The sequence below is a fragment of the Callorhinchus milii genome, unplaced genomic scaffold (genome assembly GCF_018977255.1).
Source record: "Callorhinchus milii isolate IMCB2004 unplaced genomic scaffold, IMCB_Cmil_1.0 Scaffold6, whole genome shotgun sequence".
Lineage (NCBI taxonomy): Eukaryota > Metazoa > Chordata > Chondrichthyes > Chimaeriformes > Callorhinchidae > Callorhinchus > Callorhinchus milii.
Window position 1 is genome coordinate 7,331,526 of NW_024704747.1, and position 23,245 is coordinate 7,354,770.

General features: G+C 39.5%; 1 protein-coding gene across 1 annotated transcript in view; it reads left to right on the forward strand.

The window, feature by feature from the left end:
- The window catches only part of LOC103180418 (von Willebrand factor D and EGF domain-containing protein-like), a 90,700-nt gene that overhangs the window by 32,823 nt on the left and 34,632 nt on the right, over positions 1 to 23,245 (forward strand). The window contains exons 6-13 of the mRNA XM_007896252.2: positions 4,417 to 4,506; positions 4,618 to 4,762; positions 12,495 to 12,712; positions 14,063 to 14,136; positions 16,591 to 16,864; positions 17,852 to 18,066; positions 18,266 to 19,218; positions 22,438 to 22,574. Coding sequence (XP_007894443.2) covers positions 4,417 to 4,506; positions 4,618 to 4,762; positions 12,495 to 12,712; positions 14,063 to 14,136; positions 16,591 to 16,864; positions 17,852 to 18,066; positions 18,266 to 19,218; positions 22,438 to 22,574 — 2,106 coding nt within the window. The remainder of the gene's footprint in view (positions 1 to 4,416; positions 4,507 to 4,617; positions 4,763 to 12,494; positions 12,713 to 14,062; positions 14,137 to 16,590; positions 16,865 to 17,851; positions 18,067 to 18,265; positions 19,219 to 22,437; positions 22,575 to 23,245) is intronic.

The following is a 23,245-nucleotide window of genomic DNA, read 5'->3' on the forward strand; positions in this document are numbered from 1 at the left end:
TCCAATTTGGCTCCAATTATGATAGCCATGACAACTAGATTTTTAATGTTATCCCTGCAGCCCAGCTTGTTTATATTGGGGTATTGAAATTCCCTATTTTTGGTCCTGTTTGATTTATTACGTTCATAAACGGGTATTTGAATTTTGTTCTTGCTGCAATATTATTTGTTCCCACATCTGATACATGAAAGGTAACACTGATGCAGTGCAAAGAGGCCGTGGAACAACTCATTGCTGACAAGTTATTAAAGAGCCTCTAAGGACTCACTTAATATCAGGTAGAGTGACACTATCAACCTGAAGGGGGAGAAAGTAGAAATTAACTTGTGTACAACTGATGCTGACAAGTAAGTAGTAAAAGACTGAAGATAACTGATAGCAAGTAGTTGCTGAGCTAAAACATGTTTCAAAATGTGAGTAAAGGATGCACAGTAGTTCACTGTAGTATTCCAACATAAGCTCAGGAGTGAGGAAGACTGCTCAGTGTATAAATGAATGAGTTACAAAAGGCTTCCCAGGTATCCTAAATAGAGAGATCGCCAGTCACCTACAATTATTGTATTTATGCCACTAGTTTATGGGGGAACAAAAACTGAAAAGCATCTTCCCATGAAATGATACAGGACATTATGAAGCCAGGAGATAATTCAATATTTTAGCCACTCGACAGTCACTTTTCTATCGAGCTACCAGGCTGTTAGATTCAAAATTGCTCAATTAGAGAATTGGGGATTTCGATTAAAATGCATGACACTCAGAGCCCCAGATACTGGAGTATGAATCATGTGCTACAGTGGGTCACAGAGTGTGTTAAAACTGTGGTTCAGTAATAGCTCTAATATTTCACACATGCTGCTTTGAGAGGTGATATAGTCCTTTTTCCAAGACCCGGGTTCAAATGCAACCTTCGCGAAAGGAAAAAAAAGTTTTCTCTACCTCTGGTCGTAAGGGACCTTCACAAAATGCCCTCAGGCTCTTTCAACCTTGTTCGTTGTGGGCTTCTATCCCAGTGTAAAACTGCCTCTAATTTAGCATTTTGGCAATCACGTTGAGAGAGGTTCGTAGGGCAGCAGCTCTGGGAGATTGAGAAATTTACAGTAGTAATTGGGGGAACTGTTTTGAGGTTGGGTTAAAATGCTGCTTTTGATTGTGATCTTGTTTCAGTGAGGTTATCGACTAAACATTAGAATGACATTTTTCTTTTTAAACAGTGTGTCACCACATTAATGGTGTAATTAACTGAATAAATGGTAGCACTTAGCTTTATAGCTGCAGTTGTTAGCCAGATTAAGCCATTTGGATTCATCTAACCAGTTCCAGCAGTGTGTGTCCATTTAAATGATGTCCTCTGCAGACTTGCAGACTCCAGTAATGATAGCAAACTTCAACACTGGGGCAAATGTGAGCAATCAGGACAAGATCTGCCTTGTCACAATTGGCGACAATATTAAAGGTGAAAGTAAATGCAGGGATTCCATCGAATCAAAAAAACAAAATGAAACTTGTATTCCACTTGATAGTTTAACTTAATGCATTTGAGTGTATTATTTGTCACACAATCCACAACTGTTTGTGGGCCATTTAGAGTCACCGAGCTACCTGCTAATGAAGGTATCAGACCTGAGCTCTTCTGACGCTCAATGTTTTAATAATAATAATAATAATCCTTGCATTTGACGTAGCACCTTATCACATTGTTGAGACACCTCAAAACGCTTCACAGAATATATTGTAATGTGAATTGACTTTGTATTTTGTGGGCAAAATGCAGCCTCCAATTACGCTCAGCAGCGTCCCACAAACAGTCGTGGATTGAGTGAACACATTTTTTTGAGGCATTATTATAATAATAATTTAATAATTCTTGCATTTGATATAGCGCCTTATCACATCGTTGAGACGTCGCAAAGTGCTTCCCAGAATGTTCTGTCAAATGGATTGACTGTGTATTTTGTGGGCAAAGCGCGTTAGCCAATTGCGCACAGCAGCGTCCCACAAACAGCCGTGGAGTTACCAATTTATTATTATTATTATATAGCGCCCTTCACATGGGTAGTGTCTAGGAGTGCTTACTATCTACCAGGCAGCGCAAAGGCAGTTACGTTATTATTATTATCCCTCAAAAAGCGATGCACCAATCAACTAACAACCGGGTTCCTACTTACTGTTAGGTAAAAAGAGGCACGTGGAGTAAGGAAGCTTGCCTAAGGTTTTGTCCCCGCCAGGGAATCGAACCCGAGTCCTCTCGCTTACGAGGCGAGACCTCTAACCACTACGCTACGAGACTCCATGTTCACTTTGAGATGGAGTTTCTGAATACTGATCAAGGAGGGGACGCTTGGCTGATATTGTTGTTCAAGGTTGTACCCTAGCTCAAGGTTGGAGAAGCTAATTGTAGTCCATAGTTCAGGTCTGCTGAGTCCAAGTGTAATGCCTCCACAACTGCCCCGACTGAAGTCAGCTGGGTCAACACTTAGGGCATAATAATTTATTGGAGGCTGAAATAAAATGCCTGAAACTGCCATTTATTTCTCTACCTACCAGTATAAACAAATAAAAAATACAATCTAATAAAACTGCTGTACATGAACAAGCAGTAATGAGGGAATTGGGAACTGCTGAAAGAGTTGTTGAGTTTCTGAAATGTTAAGTATTGATTATGTAGTTTAAAAGAGCAATTGGCCTTAGAGCAATTAATGATGCATTTTACTTAGTTGAATGGAAAAAAAGAAGTTTTATCACTGCCACAAAGCAAGGAAAGAATGTCATTTTTGTGATTTTTACATTTATTAAATGTTAATTAATGTGGCATACATTCCAGATCTCAATTAACCATGTGCACTGTGGCCCCAATTTTCCGTTCCCCTGGAATTCCAGGAATACTCTGGCGTTTATGCCTCTGATTATTGCCAGACTGTGGATATGTCATTTTAGCCTGCCAATGGTACCTCAGTAACAATGAGTATTAAAGGTTTGTTCAAACATTGTTCCAGCATGTATTGCCTACTTCCATGGTAATTTGATGACTTTGCACTAGATTACTGGATCACTAGATTACTTACTTACAAAATATTTTGGAACAATTTGATCTGCAGCCTAGGCCCTTCCTGAAAGCTATTTTGTTCTCTTAATAATAATAATAATAATAATAATAATAATCCTTGCATTTGATATAGCACTTTTTACGTCCTCTAGATGTCTCAAAGCGCTTCACGGAATATTACTGTAAAGTGAATTGACCATATAATTGTGGGTGAAACGCGGCAGCCAATTGCGCACAGCAGTGTCCCACAAATAACCGTGGATTGAAAATGACCAATTTATTATTGTTCTGTTTTGGAAGGATTATTATTAGGTGTGGCCAAGGTTTCGCCTTGTCTGGAATTGAACCCAGGTGTCTCGCTTGCAAAGCGAGTGCTCTAACCACTGAGCTGCAGGATTCCACTGTTCACTAAAGCCTGGCTAGTAGGGAAGGGATTTCATTGTGGATGCAAATAGAAATAGTCAATAGAAGGGCCATTTTCAATGCTACTCAAACATAATTTTTTGTATCCTACCTGTGCAGGTCAATGTCAATACATTTCCTTTTGTATATTGCTCATATGAACAACCCACAGGAGGTGAATATCAGTGGTGACCTCAAACCGAGAAAGCAGCCATCTTTTTCAAGCACAGGATGCCAGCTAGTCAGTCCTGTTAGCCAAGTGTACTGCATGCACTCAGGGTTAACGTGGGTCCACAGTAGACACACATTGTAAGCAAGGTGGTGCAATACCAAAGAGCACTGTAATCAGTTCTAATTGTGACATTATCAAATTATACCCAGCCATCAGGTATAGTAACTATTTTCTTTTAGATCAATGGCCCAACTATTTTCCCTATCCAGCTATCACAACTAGCCACAACAATAATAATCCTTTCAATTGATATATCATATTTTGTGTCATGAGGACGTCTTAAAGTGCTTCACAGAATTTATTATAAAGTGCATTGACTGTATTTTACAGCGAACACAGCCATGAAGTGAATTACCTACTAATCTGGAGATGGTTGACTAGAATACCAAAAGAAATGCATTTTTGTATTCGACTAGTATCACAAGCGCTTAACACGTGCCACAAAAGGCGGACGGGATCTCAGTTTAACATCTCATCCAGAATTGCTGGATGGGACATGTTTCCACTTTTGTGCCAGGCAGAAAATCTGCTCCAATATATTTACTTCAAAAAATGATATACTATAGGGATTTGGGCATGTTTTAACCATTAGTCATTTGGAAAGCAGGTGTTATTGAGATAGAGATTTATAACTGCTGATGGTATCAGTTTGGACTATTTGCTTGGTGGAATTTCTCATGGCAGTGTTTACTTGACAAAGTACTGTGGCTCTATTGGCTTTGTTTTTGCTATTTTCCAGATTTACTGTAGTGTATCAACCTTCTTCAGGGACTCTCCAAATGTACACAGTCTGTCCCGAGAGAGTGAAGCATTCTTTGCTGGAATACAGGTGAATGAAGCTGCATTCTTTACGGATGTAAAAAACCCAAATCCTCATATTGCATTTACATTGTAATGAAGCAGCCGGAGATTATATGCTGAGTGTCCTTCGTTCAAACAGTTTGAGCCAGAGTCATTGCACATCGCAGAAGATGGAAAGGATCACTCCTTGATAATCCGGAGCACTGTCCCTATCCCCTGCCTTACAAATGGTCAGAATCTAAACAACTGCAAAATAGTGCTGCAGCTAACCACCAATGACTCAGGTAAGATTCAAGCTTGTGAGTAAATCAGTTACTGTATACAGTATGTTGCTCTGAAGTTTATCCTATCATTAACCAACTGATTGCTGAACAAATGAAAGATGGGCTGTAAAAATATTAAAATAAACATCTCAAAACATTTGCCAAACACTACCAGATTCCTAAATGCTTACAAGGGAAAGCTAATCCCTTACGGTCTAAGGAGGCCTTGCTGGCTTACTCAGATAGAGTTTTAGATAGTCATTTACAGAAACATCTTGAGGTTGCCCTTTGTCCTCGCCAGAAATTGCTCCCTCATTTCCCATGGCAATAATACAAAAACATGCAAATATGCACAAAGTGCACCTTGAATATAAACAGAATATTACTTGTCGATGTGTTCGGTCTGCTTTCCACCACCTATGAGTTATGGGGGCAGAGATGTGGAAAGTTTTGCAATGAATTTGCTAACTAATGCTGACTGGAAATACATTTGCTTCCATGTGCTGTAGAACTTGAGCTTTTATTGTTTTAGTATTAATAGGAGGTCAATTTAACAATACATTCAATGTTTGTTATCAAACATACCTCGATGTACTATTGGAGGATGGTGGCCAGGACACAAAGAGACACTTTTTTTCTTGAATAGTCTCTTGGGATCTTTAATGTCCACCTGAACAGAGACAGATGGGACCTTGGTTTAACACATCATCTGAAAGGCAGCACTTCCCAATGCTACTGTGGAGTGTCAGACTATGAGTTCAAGTCCCAACATAAGGTTTTATTTAATCAGCTGCTAATCTCAAATCCCCGGGGACCCTTGGATATAATTTTCTCAGCAAGAGTGTGGACAGGTAATTTGTTCCCTTGTTGTCAGCCAGTGCCACTTGGAACCAATTTACACCAACACTGGGCTGTCTTAAATCTATTACCACTTTTTTTTAAAACATTTGGCCATCTTTCATTATTATTTACCAGACATTGCTATAATAGTACACACTGATTTAAACTCAATATTTAAAATATTGAGTTCTCCCCGGGTTCCCCTGGTTTCCTGGGTCCCAAAGGATCGACTTAACAATAAAAATAATAATAATAGTTCTTGCATTTGATATGGTTCTTATCACGTCTTTGAGACGTCTCAACGCGCTTCATAGGATATGCTGTAAAGTGGATTGACTGTGTATTTTGTGAGGGCTTCAAGGTCCTCACCTTCACTTACAAATCCTCTCATGCCCTAGCACTTCCCTATCTCTCTGTTCCTCAACCGTACTGCGCTGATTCCCCCCCCCCCCCCCTTACCCCCAGCACAGCTAACTCAGGCATGCCACATGTCGTCAGCTCCCTCAGTGCCACCATTTAGTTACTATTTCCCTAACCCCTGGAACATCCTCCTTCCATCCCTCCACCTTTTCCCCTCTCAAAGTGTGCGTTGGAATACTGCTGGAGTTTAACCAGATAAAACCCCATGGCTTGCCATTGAGAAAAATGTCTCACAAGCTTCCTTGCTACTGTTTCTCCAGTTAGGATGAAATCATATCCATTAGGGATTTGGCCTGCAGGGTTAACAGGAGTTGAGTGGGAGGAATCCCTGCTCCCTGTGCACACCTTGGGCACTTCTCTCTGCATGTATGGTCTGTGCAAAACTACCAAAGATTTTTGAAAGACTCCAGAGAAAGTCACAACCATTTCTCTAGCTCTGGTGATTCCTCACAATACCCCCAATGAAGTTTGTTTATAATGCATGTGATAATGTGTATCTGATTATGATAGTTTCATCCTTAATAAAGTGTGTTGTGTTATAAAGATAAATTTCCTCGCTGGAACATTTTTGAATCATATGATTTATGACCAAATTAGGTTGCAGTTGATATCACCCAGTGGACCGCAGCAATTAATGTTTGCCAAAAATATAAGCAAAACTAGAACATTTCAAAATAGCATTTTTGTGAAGAGGTATTAACACCTCGGTGGGGTGATTTGGAAAGGCTTGCTCCCACACCTCTCTGTGGGTATACCACCATGCTGCCCGCCACAGCAGCCTATCCTTATTAAAGCCAAGATCTAGTTGTGGTATTCCTTAATATACCCATAATTAATAATAATCCTTTCATTGTAATATAGGGCCTTATCACATCTTCTAGACGTCTCAAAGTGCTTCACTGAATATACTGTAAAGTAAATTGACTGTATATTTTGTGGGCGAAACCAATTTAAGGAACACTTTAAGGGACACCAGAAGAGGCTCCTTGGGCTTCTTTAGATAAGTGGCATGTTTGTGCCAGGGTCCAAGGACTGTAATTTTGTGTCCCTGAGTAAGCAATTTTATTTTGTAAGTTTTTGATCCTACAATTTGTCTTTGTTGTTTAATTTTGTTCAATTGTTTTTGTTTAATATCGTGTTCCCAGGATTGACCAGCCTGGCACGGTTAAAATCTCTGCTCACCCTTTAGTGCTTGGCTTTAGATTGATTCCATCCGACAGCTAAAAGTGAATCTTTTGACCTCAGAGAGTGTGGATTCCGAGCCCTCTAAGCAGGTGAATTCTGGACAAGCAAACCAAAACCCAAACAATTGCAGCCCGACGTAGACTCTAAAATATACAGAAATAAAATTTCTCACGTCATTGTCATAAAATGATAATGATAAGACCCTGAAAGGAACAAACCACTTCACTTGCCCTGGAAATGGTCACCACCCGCTGGTATTCTTTAGAGTGTTTCTTAAATAATTTAAGGAGCGCTTTAGGGAATACTGCAAAGCAAAAAAAAAAACTCAAAAAAAAAATAATGAATTGGTCACTTCAAACCATAACTGTTTGTGGGACACTGCTGTGCGCAATTGGCTGCCGCGTTTCACACACAATTGTACGATCAATTCACTTTACAGTATATTCTGTGAAGCCTTTTGAGACATCTAGAAGACGTGAAAAGCGCTATATCAAATGCAAGGATTTTTATTATTATTATAAATCGGTACCTCAAAGTTATTGATCTGTTTTTCTGCTTTAGCTCAATTCTCTGTTTATGAGCGTGAGTGACAGTGCTGTTTGAATAGCCGTGCTGCCCCCCCACGTCCGTCAGTAAAAATTATTTTGAGCAAGAAATATAAAGCCAGGTTTTCCACTCTGAATCTCTCTATGGCTGGAAGTGTTGTCAATTGGTTCCAGCAGAGCAAATGATCCGAGTATGGAACGCCATCGGAACAAAACCAAAAAGTCCCATTCACTCTTATTTTATAGCATTTCTGTGCCAAGCCTATTAATTCAAAACACAGGCTTTATCAGAGCAGAACATGTTTTCCAATGGTCTGTTTTTTGAATGCCCAGAACAGTAAACAACATGAATCCCTGCCAAATTTCAACCACAAACAGCAACACATTATAAAAGCTTTTCATATAAATGTTTTTTTTGTTGACGAGTTGAATATTGTTCTGACTGATTAGCCGAACCCTTGATTAAATGGGCTGTTTTATAGAGATCTAACTATTCTCAAGCAACCCTAAAATGTCTTGGCAAAACTAGGATTCAGCCGTACTTGGGTTCTGTTAAATGCGTCAGCAATTTAGGTTGCTGACCTGAAATTATTCTCCTTCACTTAAGTGTGTTCTGAACAAACATTTGGGCACTGTCAATCCTTTGGCAGCTGCAGCTGCAGCTTTCGGCGCTGAATCATACAAAATAAGAAACTGCCTTTCAGAGTCAGACTGTGGATCCATGCTTTTATATTGCTCATAAGGTAGCGCCAAACGGAGGAACTGCCCGATTTAGAGGCTCTAACATTCTTACATTGCCTCCTCACTTAAAGAGAATATTTGCAACAAAAAAAGTGACATCTTGTGCATGCACAAACTGCTGCCCATGTAACTTAAATGAGGTTCTCCCAAATTTGATGCTAGGATGGACTATTCCTGTTTATGAATTGCTTCAAGAGGCGGCATTGACACTAGAGGCAAGCTCATAGTATAAAAAAAGCATAAGAAGGTCAAGTGTTACCAGAGTGGTTTAACATGAGAACAATGCTTATGCCCAGAGTAAGCATGAGTAAAATGGAAGCAATAACTTGAGAGACAGTGAATGGCTGAATTATTTTACTGAATGCAACGTTGCGTGTGCTGATACCATTTGTTCTTGTTTTCGTACCTTAAAGCAGATGTTCCATGCAGTGGCAATGCACGCTGAATAGCATTGATCTATTTATAGGGTTTTACACCACCTAGGATGCTGCAGAGTGGGTTTGAAAATATGTCTGAAGCTGTATCCTGTAAAATGTATCCTGGTGCTCTGGTATTCACACTCTCCAAAGTATGGAACAAATTCCACAATCCCAGCAGCAACACAAATCACAACCTTATGTTTTAGCCGGGGACTCATGTGGGGAAAGGTCCATAGAGATTACACAGAGTGTAAGAACATGACAGCTCGTGCCCTCAGAGGCAGTGACTATCATTCTGCTATTGTTACAATGCATATTATAAAAGTAATTTCTTTATTCACAAGATCATTTCGGAATGAAGAAGGCACTTCCGCCCATCTGATCTCATTCTTCCACAGTACACCACATCATCCTCTCTTAACAGCATCAAGCTGTTTCTTAAATGAATCCAGCAACAACAACGATTATATAGTCCAATTAATGCAGATAGCATCTTGGAGTGCATCACAGTGCCAGAGCTTGACACCAACCAAGGGAGAGAGAGCAGTTGACCATAGGCATAGTTCAAATGCGATCTGAAGATGGGCAAGGATGGGGTGGAACGGAGGAATTGAAGCAGAGAGTTCGAAAGGTTTGGGGCATAGTGGCTGAAAGCACCAATGCCATCTACGGTCTCCAAAAGGCTATAGCCAGTCTAGAAAGGGGGTGGATAGTGGAGTGAGGTGTAAGCAGGCTAGAGAGGTAGGGAGGTGCTAGGGTGTGCATGATTTGTAAGTTGGTGTGAGGAACCTCAAGTCGATCTATTCTGCAGTGGAACCTGGCAAGGATTGAGGGGATGGGGGTATGAAGCTTGGTATGCGTGAGAATACAGGCTGCGGAGTTTGGGTTCAGTTAAATTGGTGGGAGATGGAACTGTAGCGGACATTGGAGTCCAACATCTTTGCCCCATCTACCCATCCTGGAAACCCATTTAAGACATTAATTACCCATTGGCGTCTGTCCTGAAACTTGCCTTTGGAGGTTGTGCACTCATCCACTACGCCCTGAAACTCTGGAACACTTTTCCTCAATTCCTCCGCCTTGACCTCTCTCTCCCCTTTTTCAAGTCCCAGCTGAAAACCTTTCTTTTCGACCGTGTTTACGGTCACCTCTCCCCCCCACCCGTCCCACATCACCCCCCGGCTTGGAGTCAGGCTCTGCCACCTTTAAGCGCTCTGAGATGGAGGGTGCTATATAAGTGCAACTTGTTGTTGTTGCCTTTGAACTTGAACTTGTGCCCTTTTATTCTGTGTTGACTTTCTCAATTCTTTTTAAAATCTTCCACACCTCTAATAAGATCCCTTCTGAGATGTCTCTTTTCAAGACTAAGAGTCCTAATTCCTGCTTATATTGTATTCTTCTCACCCTGAGGATCATGCTTGTTGCTCATCTCCGCACTGTCTCTATGGTCTGTGCAGCTCCCTTATGTTAGAGTGACGAGAAATATGTGTACTACTTTAGGTGAGGCCTGATCAGAGAACTGTACAATTTTAGCATCATTTCTAGGGATATGAACTGAAATTGATTCGTAATGTCGCCCAATATCATATTTGCCTTGTTTATTGATGCCTCAAGGTATATGACCCGGTGAGCAATGAGTCAACTAACACCCCTTGGATCTCTTTCAACTTCTTCTTTGGCAAATTCTATCCTAAACTCCACTGGCTCCCTGTCACAGAGTGGATCAATTTTAAGATCCCCACCCTTGTATTCAAATCCCTTCACCCATTGGCAGCCCCCTATTTCGGTGGCACCGGCTTCCTGCTCGTCCCTTGCACCCTCCACCCCACCATCGGAGGTCATGCTTTCAACCACTATGCCTCAAAACTCTGGAACACTCTCCCTCAATCCATCCTTCTTGCCCCCACTCTCCCCTCTTTCAAGTCTCACCTGAAAGCTTTCTTCTTCGTCCGTGCTTACAGCCACCTCCCCCCAGCTTAGAGTCAAGATCCGCCACTGTTAAGCGCCCTGAGACCCTACACTGCATAGAGGGCGCTGTATAAGTGCAAGTTGTTGTTGTATCTCTCCAACCTGCTCTCTCCCTATACTTCTACCCGCTGCCTCCGATCGACTGGCACCGGCCTCCTCCTTGTTCCCCTGGTCCCTTCGCCCTACTATCAGCAGCAATGCTTTCAGCCACTACTCCCTGAAGCTGTGGAACTCTCTCCTTCAATCCCTTTGCCTTGTTCCCACTCTCCCAATTTTTAGGTTGAGCTTGAAGACCTGCTTCTTCGAACGCGCCTATGTCACTTCCTCCCTCACCCGGCTCGACCACTGTTAAACGTTCTGAGACGCGCCCATCATGAAGGGAGCTATACAAATGCAAGTTGCTGGTGGTGGTGTAAATGTACCTCCAATTTTTACTTACAATATGCAGCACCTTGCATTTCCCTGTAGTGTGTCGTTCATCAGTTATCAGCTGTATCAAGCTCTTTTTGTAAACCCTTTGCAAATCCAGATCATTAAAGTAGACAAGAAACAAGAGGAGTCCCAGTACAGATCTTTCATCTTGAGGCAGCTGCCCCTATTTTATCTAATAGTTACCCTCTGCTTCCTTCCCTTCAGCCAATTTCAAATTGAAGTCCATATATAAGTTGATTAAGCACCCTTGATACATATTGACATCAGTTTGTGATGGAGTTTGTGTGGTCCTTTGTCAAACACGTGATAGCGATTTTCTTACACTAGTTCTCATTATGTTGTTACATCTATCATGTTCTGAACTCCTTAGGGGTGGTTTCTCTTCAGCTCTGGTGAATACCTGATTAATCTGCCCACTGAGGTAGCTCTAATTCTATCTTGCTAATACATTACAAGCTGCACTGAACAGAACTGAAACGTGAATGTTATCAAGCATTGGCTAGTTTCCTATGAATTAATCTGCTCTGTTCTGTGCTGGGGAGAGAACAATCAGCAAGGGTTTATCTCCTGACTACTATCCAATCAGCCTGTGCGAATTTGTATATATTTAGTAGTTTGGTGAGAACCATATGAAGCTCAGGTATGATGCCAGGCCTTATCCCATGTGGCTAAATAACCTGCGAAAACTCACTGTCTAACCTCGAGTGTCAAGAATGATCACTTGGACAAGATACAAGCGAGTGGCACAAATCACCACCTTCAGAAGAGGAAGGGGAAAAACTGAGTATAAAACTGATGCCACGTGTTTAAGTTGCAATCTTGTACATAATGTAATCATGAACTATTTGGTGCAAACTTGGCCATAATTCAGAATGTTACAGACAGTAAGTAACTGAAAGTGTAGATCAATAAAGATCTGCTCAAGCATTGGTACAACTTCCATTTAATTCTTTTCGTGAGGATTATACACAATCACTGTTTACAATGATCCCACATTGTTTTCAGTTACAAGTCTGTGTTGAATACAATGTAAAGCAAATTCAGTGTAGAGAAAATTCCGGCTTATGCATTAACCGAGCCAGACATTGAAGGTAGCTGGTTTAACAAGCGCTTTTTTTTAAAAACGTTATTTTCCTCAACCTTTTAACTTCTGACCAAACACATACCTGTTCAGCGTCTTTCATATTCCTTTTTTATTTTCAGACAGCTTACGTTTTGCAACCCCAAATGTAGCTCTCTCCTCGTGCAGAGTAAACCTGGTGCAGATGCCCTGTACAGGGGGCAGCTGCGCAAGAGCCACCCTCTCCCTGACGGCTGTAACAGACTTTGCCCGAGATGGAAACCGTGCCAGCAATATCAGGATTGAGCCTGTTAAATCTTCCAATCCGCTGTGGCGGGGATACTCACCGAAGGACATAAAGGTTGGTTATCAATTAAAAATTTCTTAACGTTTTCCCCAGATCAAAAGCCATGAGCGTAGTCAAAGGAAGTAAAACAATGAAAATAATGTACTTCCATTGAAATATATTTAGAAAGGTATCTGCTAGTTCACATTTACAAAGAGTTAACAAGTGTCAAATCACTATCCACTGAGAGAATTTGTGTTTCCTCCATTTATTTATCCTGCCCAGTTTGGCTCTTCCGTGACGACACCCTGTCATACCCATCCACTGAGTGTGTGCCCAATTTTCTTAAAAAATGCCTCAATCGACTCTTCTCCAATAGCTACCCCTGGCAAATCATTCCATACTCTTGACAATCCTCTGGGAGAAGAAATCCTTACGAACCAGTGCTTTTATCTCCCTTGTCACAATACCCTTTTGTCCTCGAATTCCCAATCATTGGAAAGACATTTTCACAATCAATTCTTTGAAAACTTTCAATTATCTTAAACATCTCTATGATATCATTCCCTCAACCTTCTCTGCCCCAACAGGAAAAGGGCTAATCTATCTAACCTCTCCTCATAGTAATATCCTTTTATCTCGTGAATCTATGCTGGACCCTTTTTGGAGCTCTAATATCTTTTTTACAATGTGGTGACCAACACTGCACACATCCCACTTTTTAGTAATTAACCTGCTTTGAGATCCCGACAACGATGTTTTTGAACCCATCTGAGGAAGCAAGGCAAAGTAACTCGTTGTCTCTGATTGTTTTATCACTAATCTCCCTGAGGCCAAGATCTCTATCTCTGCATTTACAATTGATGGCACACCCAGATTGCATACTCATTTTGCAGAGAAGGATTTGATCCATGTGCAACTGAGGAAATGATGTTTGCAAAGCAGTCTTTTTGTTGAAGCAGGACAAAGTTCTTGCTAATAAATTAGGACGTTGTCAGTCTCAATCTTAAAGGGTAAACTGGGCCAGAAGTCTTCCAAGTTATTGTGTGAAAAAATTAAATTCTGTGTAATTAAATTGCCCAATCAATCACAGAATTATTCTGTGCAGTAGATTCTAATTACAGAGTGAAAGGCTGTTGAAGGGTCATTGATTTGAAGGTTATTGCTAATATAGTTACTATTTGGATCAGATTATGTCTTAAGCTTAATATCTATATTATTATTGTATTATCTTATTATCATACATTACATTATTGTATTAAATTTATTGGAAAGATTCCTTTTCAGGTTGTTCAGCTGTCACTTTGTGCCCATCATTAGTATATTTCCATTCAGGTTTGGGTGAAACGTTAATTTAATAATGGCCACTTTATTTGCCCTTTCAGAAAAATCTCCTTTACCTTTGTTTCTTGTTCATTCATATAGGTGACTGTTCAAGATATTCCAACAGGAAACTGCTATTCCTTCACTGATCCGCATATTATTACTTTTGATGGCAGGTCAGTTTTTATAAATGTTAAAGTTAGGATTTTTTTCTTCTTCTTTGGTAAAATGTGCGCATTTCTGTGAGGTGCCAGTGCTTAGGATAGAATTTTATTCCCACTTCAGCATCCGCTGACAGCAGCAGGCATTGCAAGTTTAATACCGCTTCAATACAGTTTCAAGATGGATTACACAAGGACTAAAATTCAAGCAACACTGTTACTAATAATCCTTACATTTGATATAACGCCTTTTACATCAGAAGGACATGTCAAAGCATTTCACAGGATTTACTTTAAAGTGTAGTGCCTGTGTATTTTGTAGGTGAAACCATGTCGACCTTATACCAAGCAGGGAAAGGGGACTCATTATTATATTAAAGTGGGATATGCATTTTCTAATGACATAAATATAAATGCCTTTTTCTTTAATGACTCTCAATTGTGCCAGTCAGTATATTCAGCAACCATCCCATCCCGGGTTCTTCAAAAATGTAGAGCTGTCAGACATGTGTAAGCACATAAATGTTTGTGCAATAGTTCTCCAGAGGCAATGAACAGGAAGCATTCAATGTAGATGGGCAATAATACCATGCCCACGCTTCTGATACTTTACCATCAGCTAATTGTACATTAAAATAAAGACTTCAACCCACTGCTTGATAGACCTATAGATCTCTTTTTATACTATCATTTTCTTGATTATATCTGCCCTACTAGCCCAGAGAAAACATGAAAGGTTCATGAAAGAAGCAGTCAGAGGGAAAATTATTTTTCATTCTGGAGTCTAGACCATAAATATTTTTTTCACATCATCATCGAAAGGTCTGTTACACTGTGTCTGGGGCAGAGTGGTGCAAGCCTTTAGCAAGTTTTTTTGTGTTTTTGAATAGTAAAGATGTTTGGACGTGGACATCGGCCCTGATATAATTTGCCACAGCTGTCTTGAAATTTCAGCTGAGTTTCAGAATTTTTGGTAGTAATTAGATTGCAATTCTTGATATCACAAAACTTTATAGGATAGAAGCATGTTAATCAGAACAGTTGCTGAAGCACCAATTCATTCCCTTCATGTTCAGAAACCGTTTGCTAAGTATGATTGATTAAATAGAGGGAAAATTTTGCTTTTCAATGAGTTATCAGTCAAGTCCTATTATAGGTCAGCTACATTACTGTTCTTGCTCTGGTTTGAAGCATCGTTCATGTTGAAATGTTGCTAACTGTCTGCAACATCTGTGCATGTTTAGGATTGCAGTTTAGTCGATTTAGTCAACCACAAAGTTTGAAAACAAAACGTTATTGTGCCTCTGAATTTACAGGAAGGTTAAATTTAGCCCTTTATTTTGCAAAGTATAGCAATTACACATGATAGAACTTACATATACCAACTCTGATAAAATGTATTTTGCTAAAATTATTTATGTCCTGTCTGGTCACCTCGTCCAGTTCACAGAACTGTGATCTGTTAATTGGAAGCATCAAATCTTGTTTCCGAGCACAAATTATAGACTACAATTTCAGTTCATGTTATTTTTGCTCCACTATGTGAATTTTTACATTGTATTGTGTTAAGTAAGACATGTAGCATCATTTCACAATGGCTTCATAATCTCTGATATCTCTTATTTTTAGTGGATTAACACGAAAGTGATAAAGTGTTCTTTTAATACCACCAGCTGCTTGTTTGTAAATGCTTTGAGCTCTTGTATTTGTAAAGCCACTCACGACATAGAATCATCTCAGTTATCAAACATTTCTGGTGCAAGCTCCTGCACTGAAGCTAATTCCAATTTCCTCATCCTAACCCTAATTCTTTTTTTTCAAATATTTATCTAATTCCCTCTTCAATATCGTTAAGGCCTCAGCAGCAGCTTGTGGCAAAGTACTTCATGTTCTCCCATAAAAATGTTTCTTATAACTTCCCCATAAATTTTAGTAATAATAATAAATAATAATTCTTGTGTTTGATATAGTGCCTTTCAAGTCAGGAGGACGTCTCAAAGCGCTTCACAGGATTTACTGTAAAGTGCTGTGTATTTTGTAGACTAAATGCTTAGTCTATCCTTGTTACCAATTTACAAACCAGCAGGAATAATCTTTATTTATCATTTCAAAACGTTTCAGAATTTTGATATATGTGCAGTTAAAACAGTCAAGCCAATTTTTCAAGCTTCTCCTCATAACTCTTGGCTCCTCATTCCTGATATATTCTAGGTTTTTAATGTTATTTCCCCAAAAATGCAACGAGTAAGCCAGCCTTGGTCTAATCAAAGTCTTGTATCAATTTGTGCTGCTTTTTAACTTTTGTATTCAATGCCATTGGGTTGAATGCCAGAAAATCAATGTTTATCATTTTAGCTATCAATTTTAATGTACCTTTAAGGCTAAATCTTGATTAAAGTAAATGTTTTTTTCAAATTGATTCATTTTGAGAGCTCCACTGTGCCAACAATATGTTGTGTTTTATTACAGACGTTATGATAACTATGAAACTGGAACATTTATGCTGTATAAAAGCCTCTCCCGAGAATTCGAAGTTCATGTCCGTCAGTGGGACTGTGGCAGCCGCCACTACACAGTGTCCTGTAACTGCGGCGTGGTGGCCAGGGAAGGGGATGACATCATTGCATTCGACATGTGCAATGGCCAATTTCAGGAGACCAGCCCTCACCTGTCAGTGAAGAGCAGTGGACCAGAACCACATCATGTCAAAATAATGGATTCACACCAAGGCAAAAAAGTCACTGTATGTCTATTTTGTTTATTATTACCTAACTCTCCAGTTGAATACTGCTTCATGTAATCATTTATTGGTTGCTTACTTAGACAGCCTGCAGTAGAGTTTGGAACTCTTAGTTATTAATGCTCTTGTTTTTTTCACGTAGATGTGTGCCTGATAACATAAAAGAGAAAATTCCCCAGTAAGAATTGCATTATACGCATGGGCTGAAACAATAATTGTATGAACATTGTGAGAAGGGCTGTCACATATAAGACCTTTCAATGTTCACACTGGAAGTCCTGTAGCTCAATGGTTAGAGCGCTCACCTCGCAAGCGAGAGAACCTGGGTTTAATTCCCGGCAGGGCAAAACTTTGGGCAAGTTTTCCTACTCCATAAGCCTCGGTTTATCTAGCAGTAAGTAGGAACCCGGTTGTTAGGCAATGGTAGATGGCATTTCTGGGGATAATAATTCCTTTAAAAAAATAGGAATAATAATTTGGTCACTCAACCCATGACTATTTGTGGGACACTTCTGTGCGCAATTGGCTGCCCCGTTTCGCTCACAAAAATATACAGTCAATTCACTTTACAATATAGCCTGTGAAGCTGTTTGAAACATCTCAATGAGGTCATAAGGAGTGATATCAAATGCAAGGATTATTATTTTTATAAGAGCTTTCAACGTTCACATTAGAAGGTGGCTTTACACAGCACAAAATTTGCCTCAAGAAAATGGGTGTAAAACTTTTCGGTAGTTACCTCAGAATTGACCGCAAGTGACAGTTGAACCGAATCCTATTCTTAAGTTGCTGCAGCCAATCTGGATACGCCATACATTCGTTCTATTTCCAATGATAGCACAAAAGAACATATGTGCTATTGCACTGGAAGATATTTTAGCTCTAATCCACATTTTCACAGGCATTGTTATAAAACTAATATTGCCATGTTTTCCAGTAGATCATATTTGGTTAAAATTTGTTTTCCTCTGTTTCTTTCCACTTACACAGATCATGTTTCCATCAGGGGCATTTGTCCGGGCAGATGTGAGTGACTGGGGAATGAGTATAACTGTAAGGGCGCCCAGCGTTGATTTCAACAACACAAGAGGTCTTTGTGGAATCTTTGACCGAAATAGTAATAATGATTTCCACACTGCTAATGGAAATCCTATGGCAGCTGCACATAGGAATAACAATCCTAATGACTTCATTGAGGAATGGAGGTATGCATGGATCCAACAACTCATATTTACTTGAAACAAAAATCCAATGTCAAATGGAAACCCAATAGGACTTTAAAACAGTCCGAGTTGTGTCATTGTTTTAAAGATATTGTGTACAACACGTTCAAAACAAATGATTAGATTAGAGAGGAAAAAATTCTGTTTGTCTTATTTTGTGCATGTGTGTGCTATATTTTAGAATACATCCTGGGGAAAGCATGTTTGACTCGACTCCGCCACCATCTGAGACAGAGAAAAGAATAAATTACTGTAGCTGTCAGAAGGAATACACCATGTCGCTTCATTCAGTTAACAAGCTGACCACAGTATATAACCATCCTCATGTCTCAACCAGTTGCTATGCGTATGATAATGTGGATTATACTTCGATAATTCCATTTTTGGATATTACTTCAGAATACATAAGCAACCCTGAACTATCAACGTTCACAAAACGTGATGTAAATTGGTTTTCTGACAAGGTGAATGGAGACCTGGATCTACTGAAGTCTATTCGAACACAGCACACGATGGCAATTACCTCAAAGGGTAACCATTTCACAGATCAGTCAATGAACCTTCCCAGGTGGCCACACACAACTGATTTTGCTCGACCGAAGTTTACGACACGTAGAGCAAAAAGGCAGGGTTATTATGAATACCTACCAATATTCACATTCCAAAGTTTAACCCAGACCGATTTGGAAAGCTTTACTTATTTTTTCCCTGAAGATCACTTATCTGGGAATCGTCCAGAGGTGCAACCAACATGGCCAACACCAAGTGGTCTGACGTCTGCCAAAGCCCTTGAGTTATGCCAACAAGCACTTACAAACTCCACAATTGGTGTCATGTGCCAAGACCACCTTGGAAGAAGGCTGGTGGATGCAGTGGATATGTGTATTTTGGACTTGCAGCTTAAAGATGATCTCGCTTGGGAAGAAGCAATGGTTCCATTTCTTGATAATGAATGTGAGAGAAAGCTCTTGGAAAACAGAATTAAATGGACCATGGATGGTTCATCTGGGCCTGTTGATGAGATTGTTACTACTCTCCGATGTCCTAATTTGTGCAGTGAGAATGGACAATGTACACACTGGGGCTGCCAGTGTTTTCCTGGATACAGCTCTTATGACTGCAGCATATCTAATGGTACGCGTGAAAATATTTTAATTACTTTTCAAACAAAATCTTGTCTTCTAGATTTTAGTGCTAGAGACTGAGGCTTTACAAAAAGAGTCAAACAGTTATGTTTAATTCTATATCAAATCTGCACTTTTAATTGCCTATTTTGCTGCAATTCCAAAAAGTAATATCTCGAGAATCATACTGCAGTAGACAGATGTTCAAAATGTACTGATTCCTGATGCATAAACCTATCAAATGGCTTGAGAATCAGAGCCAGAACCAAGCTGTTTAAAAATCCCCCTATTCCCTGGTTTAACCGTGTAAAAGTTTGGCTCAGCTATAATTTTATATTTCCCATTAATACAGCTGGAAAAACAAGTTTCTTGTATGAGACTTTGGAAGGATTACATATACATAGTGGAATGTGTGTTCCTCATTTTTATAAATACTGAAGAGTACATCTTATTCCTTCTGCCGAATCACTCTAATTAGGGTAAGCCAGTATTTTCAAGCGCAGATTTTACCTCCCACCATGCTGTTTATCTGTTTTCAGTTGGGACAACCCAGGTAAAATAGTGGCCTTCCATTTCTGCCAATTTATTCATTACAAATGAGCTTCACACATGACTTAGGTGTCAGCCAGGCTCAGTTGGTAGCATTCTCAGCTCTGTGTGGGAAGATTGTGGGTTCAAGCCCCACATTGGGACTTTGGATTCGCACTCCAGTACAGCCTTGGGGAAGCGTTGTATTGTTAAAGGTGCCATCCTTCAGTTGAGATGTTTAAACCGAGGTTCTGTTGGCCTATTTAGGTGGATGTTAAAAGTGGCGCTGTTCATTTCTTGTGCTGTTCTGGCCAGCATTCCTCCAGGTAAAATTGATCACTTCATAGCTGTATGTGAGACATCGTTGTGTGCAAATTGGCTGCTGCATTCGCCAACAAACACACAGTCAATGTAGTTTATAGTAGATCCTGTGAAATGTTTTGAGACATTTCAGCGAAATGATAATATATTGTATGCAAGGTTTATTATTATTGTAGAATCCCAAAACTTGGGTTTCTGATGATCGAAAATAAATTGTGGAACAAAGTTCATGTAGAATTGTGACTTATAGGATGTAATGAATCCTAATGGACCAGTTCAGTGCAGTGCAGGTTGGTTTAATCAGGCTTAATTCAATTGTCAAAATGTTCCAGCAGGAAATTAATATTTTAAACTCTTGTTCAATGTTCATCATCAGCTTGTGTCAAACAACAAATCTCATTACCAAACCGTGTGCTTTGCGAAACCACTTCTTCCCAAAATATCCAACAATTTGATGTTAACTTCAGCTTTACTTTGTTTACCCCACAACCGTGCTTCTATATTTATGATGAAGACTGAAACTGTAATCCATATTATAACTATATTTTAAAAGAGTAGACAGGCACTGGTAATGAACTGTACACAAGATCTACTGACGCATTGAATTTTTGTGTATAAAACAGATGCTGCCTCTTCAGATATTCTTCCTTAGGCTGTGATATGTGGATAAGATTTATCCAAGGGCACTTCGAACACACTGTGTTCAACTATTTGTCATTTCTCAAGGGTTGCCATCTGCTGCTGGTTAAAAATATATATGAAAGGTCTTTTTAAAAAAATTAATGTTTTTAACCACTGAGTTTTAACTGTTCCAGAAACTTGGCTACAATCCAAGTACTGAGATTTGTTTCCTTCTCAATATTGGAAAAAAGATTTTTTAAAAATTCCACCCATCTTTGTACCTTAACTGATTTGTTTTTGATGGCAGTAAATGACTAATTTTTACCTCAGTGATAGTGCCTGCAACACACTTTATTGAGTCTTCAGCACTATTTGGGGAGGGCAGATGTAATAAGTATAATCTTCATCCAATAATAAGGTTTTATTCAATCTTGGGCTAGTTGTACCAAAGACAAGATGATGTCCTTGGTGCCTTTGATGTACAATGGCATTCGCACAAAATGATGATCAATAATCCTTGCATCTCATATATTGCCTTATCACATCATTGAAATGTCTCAAAGCACTTCATAGGATTTACTGTAAAGCCTAGAGACATTTTTATAGGTGAATGTGGCAGCCAATTTGTGTGCAGTAATGTCCTACAAACAGCTATCAAGTGGCAGGCCAATTTTATCAGCAGGATTCTTGCCCAGGACCCCGAGAGAAATATGTTTCTCTAAAAGGATGTCATCATTGCAGGATTATCATCCATTAATTTGCAGTTGATTAGCACCAAATTGTCTGCCAAGTATATATTTTGCACTTGATGTTGTGAGATATATATTGGCAATATTGCAAGTGCAATTCAAAGTGGACTATCATTCATATCACCAAGAGGAAGATGTAATGTTTCAATTTTTATCAGGGTTTTACGATTAAAACTCTTAGCTGACTTACTTTTGAAATGCTGTTGAACTTTGCATCGCTAGAAACTCCCACTTCATTTTTCTTTTTTTACCACAGATGTCCATGTCTTGCTCAAAACTGCAGACAATTCAACGTGGAACATTAGTTATTGAAGTGCGCACATCTCAACAACTGCCAAATTTGTCATCCCCGACTAAGAACTGATGTCAGCACGGCAGTTTTTAAAACCTTGCCATGTTGGAGTCTAATTTGTGAGAGTCCTAGAAAGGATTTGTCGCTTGCAATTCCTATAGCGAGTACCCAAGATCGTCAAAGTCTGACCCTCTGGAACTCTGCTCAGTTATTATGAGCATCAATTGGGGTCATAGCGGGGATCCAGCAGGTTGACCAGCGACACATCCCAGTTCCTGAAGCTTGTTTGGTACAAATCTATTTGCAACTTTACAATTTGGGCCGCACCGTGAACAAAATATGTTTGACTTTCAAGTATTTGGTGTGGCATTGTTTAAGTACTGACAACATGTGAGATTTATATGCTGTCAAAAAGGGTCTGAAAGGGATTAAATTTATTATAGGTTACAGGCATAAAAATAAGCAACTTGGCTGAAGAAGTACAAGATCATACTTTCTCCACATGAGCCACCTAATCTGATCCCACTGTCCTGCTTACAACTCAGACCCTTTTAATATTCCTTTGTTCGAGCATCTATGCAAATAATTTATGGACTCTGTCTCGATGGCAGTTTGTGGCAGAGAATTCCACATTCTAACTGCCCTCCTTCATTAATCTTATTAATGTCCTTCATAATTCAGATTTATATTGACAGTCTTATTTTCTTTCTGTTTTAAGACCAACCTCCTGAGATCACTGATCTGGAGAACGGTGGTTTGTGTGATATACGAGTATATGAGTGCAAGAGTATCAGAGTGTTTGGCCTGGGCTTCCGAGACTCTGTTGACCTCCAGTGTGAAGCTACAAGTCTAATGGTAAGTATTGCACCCAGGCAATCTCAAGCAGATATATTTTCAGACACTTTCTCCTTTCCAGTGAAGATAACCGCAAACTCTTATTAGGTTGTAACAGAAAATACAAACAATAAATTGTTTACAAAATGAATAGATCTGTGCACAAATATTATTTCCATTATTTTATTATTATTTTATTATTTCCTCTTCGATCGTGCCTTCGGTCGCCTTCTCACCTCTCTGCTTTCCCTCACACCTACCCCACAACCCCCCCATGCTCGGGTCCTGACCCCTGACTGTCCAGCGCCTTGGGACGTCCTCCAGACATGAAAGGCGCTCTATAAATGTAATTTTGTTGTTGTTGTTTAATATATTTGAAAAAAAGTGTGAATCAATCTTACACAGAGAAAGTTTAGTTTACACGAATAGATGTAACATTAATTTAATATTTGCTAAGATGTATACAATAGTAAAAGGAGTGTTTTGTACATGAACTTGACCAATCACTTACAGAAACGCAGACATCTTCAGACCCAACAATTTCCCTTCTCCCACTCATATTTGATCATCCAAAATAGCATATTAGCTTAACTCGTATCATGTTAAGTGGCATTCGATGCTGCCCTGTACTGTATCTGCATTTCCAGAAGGCCTTTTATAAATAAGGGCATGCGGAATTGTCGGAGAGCTAG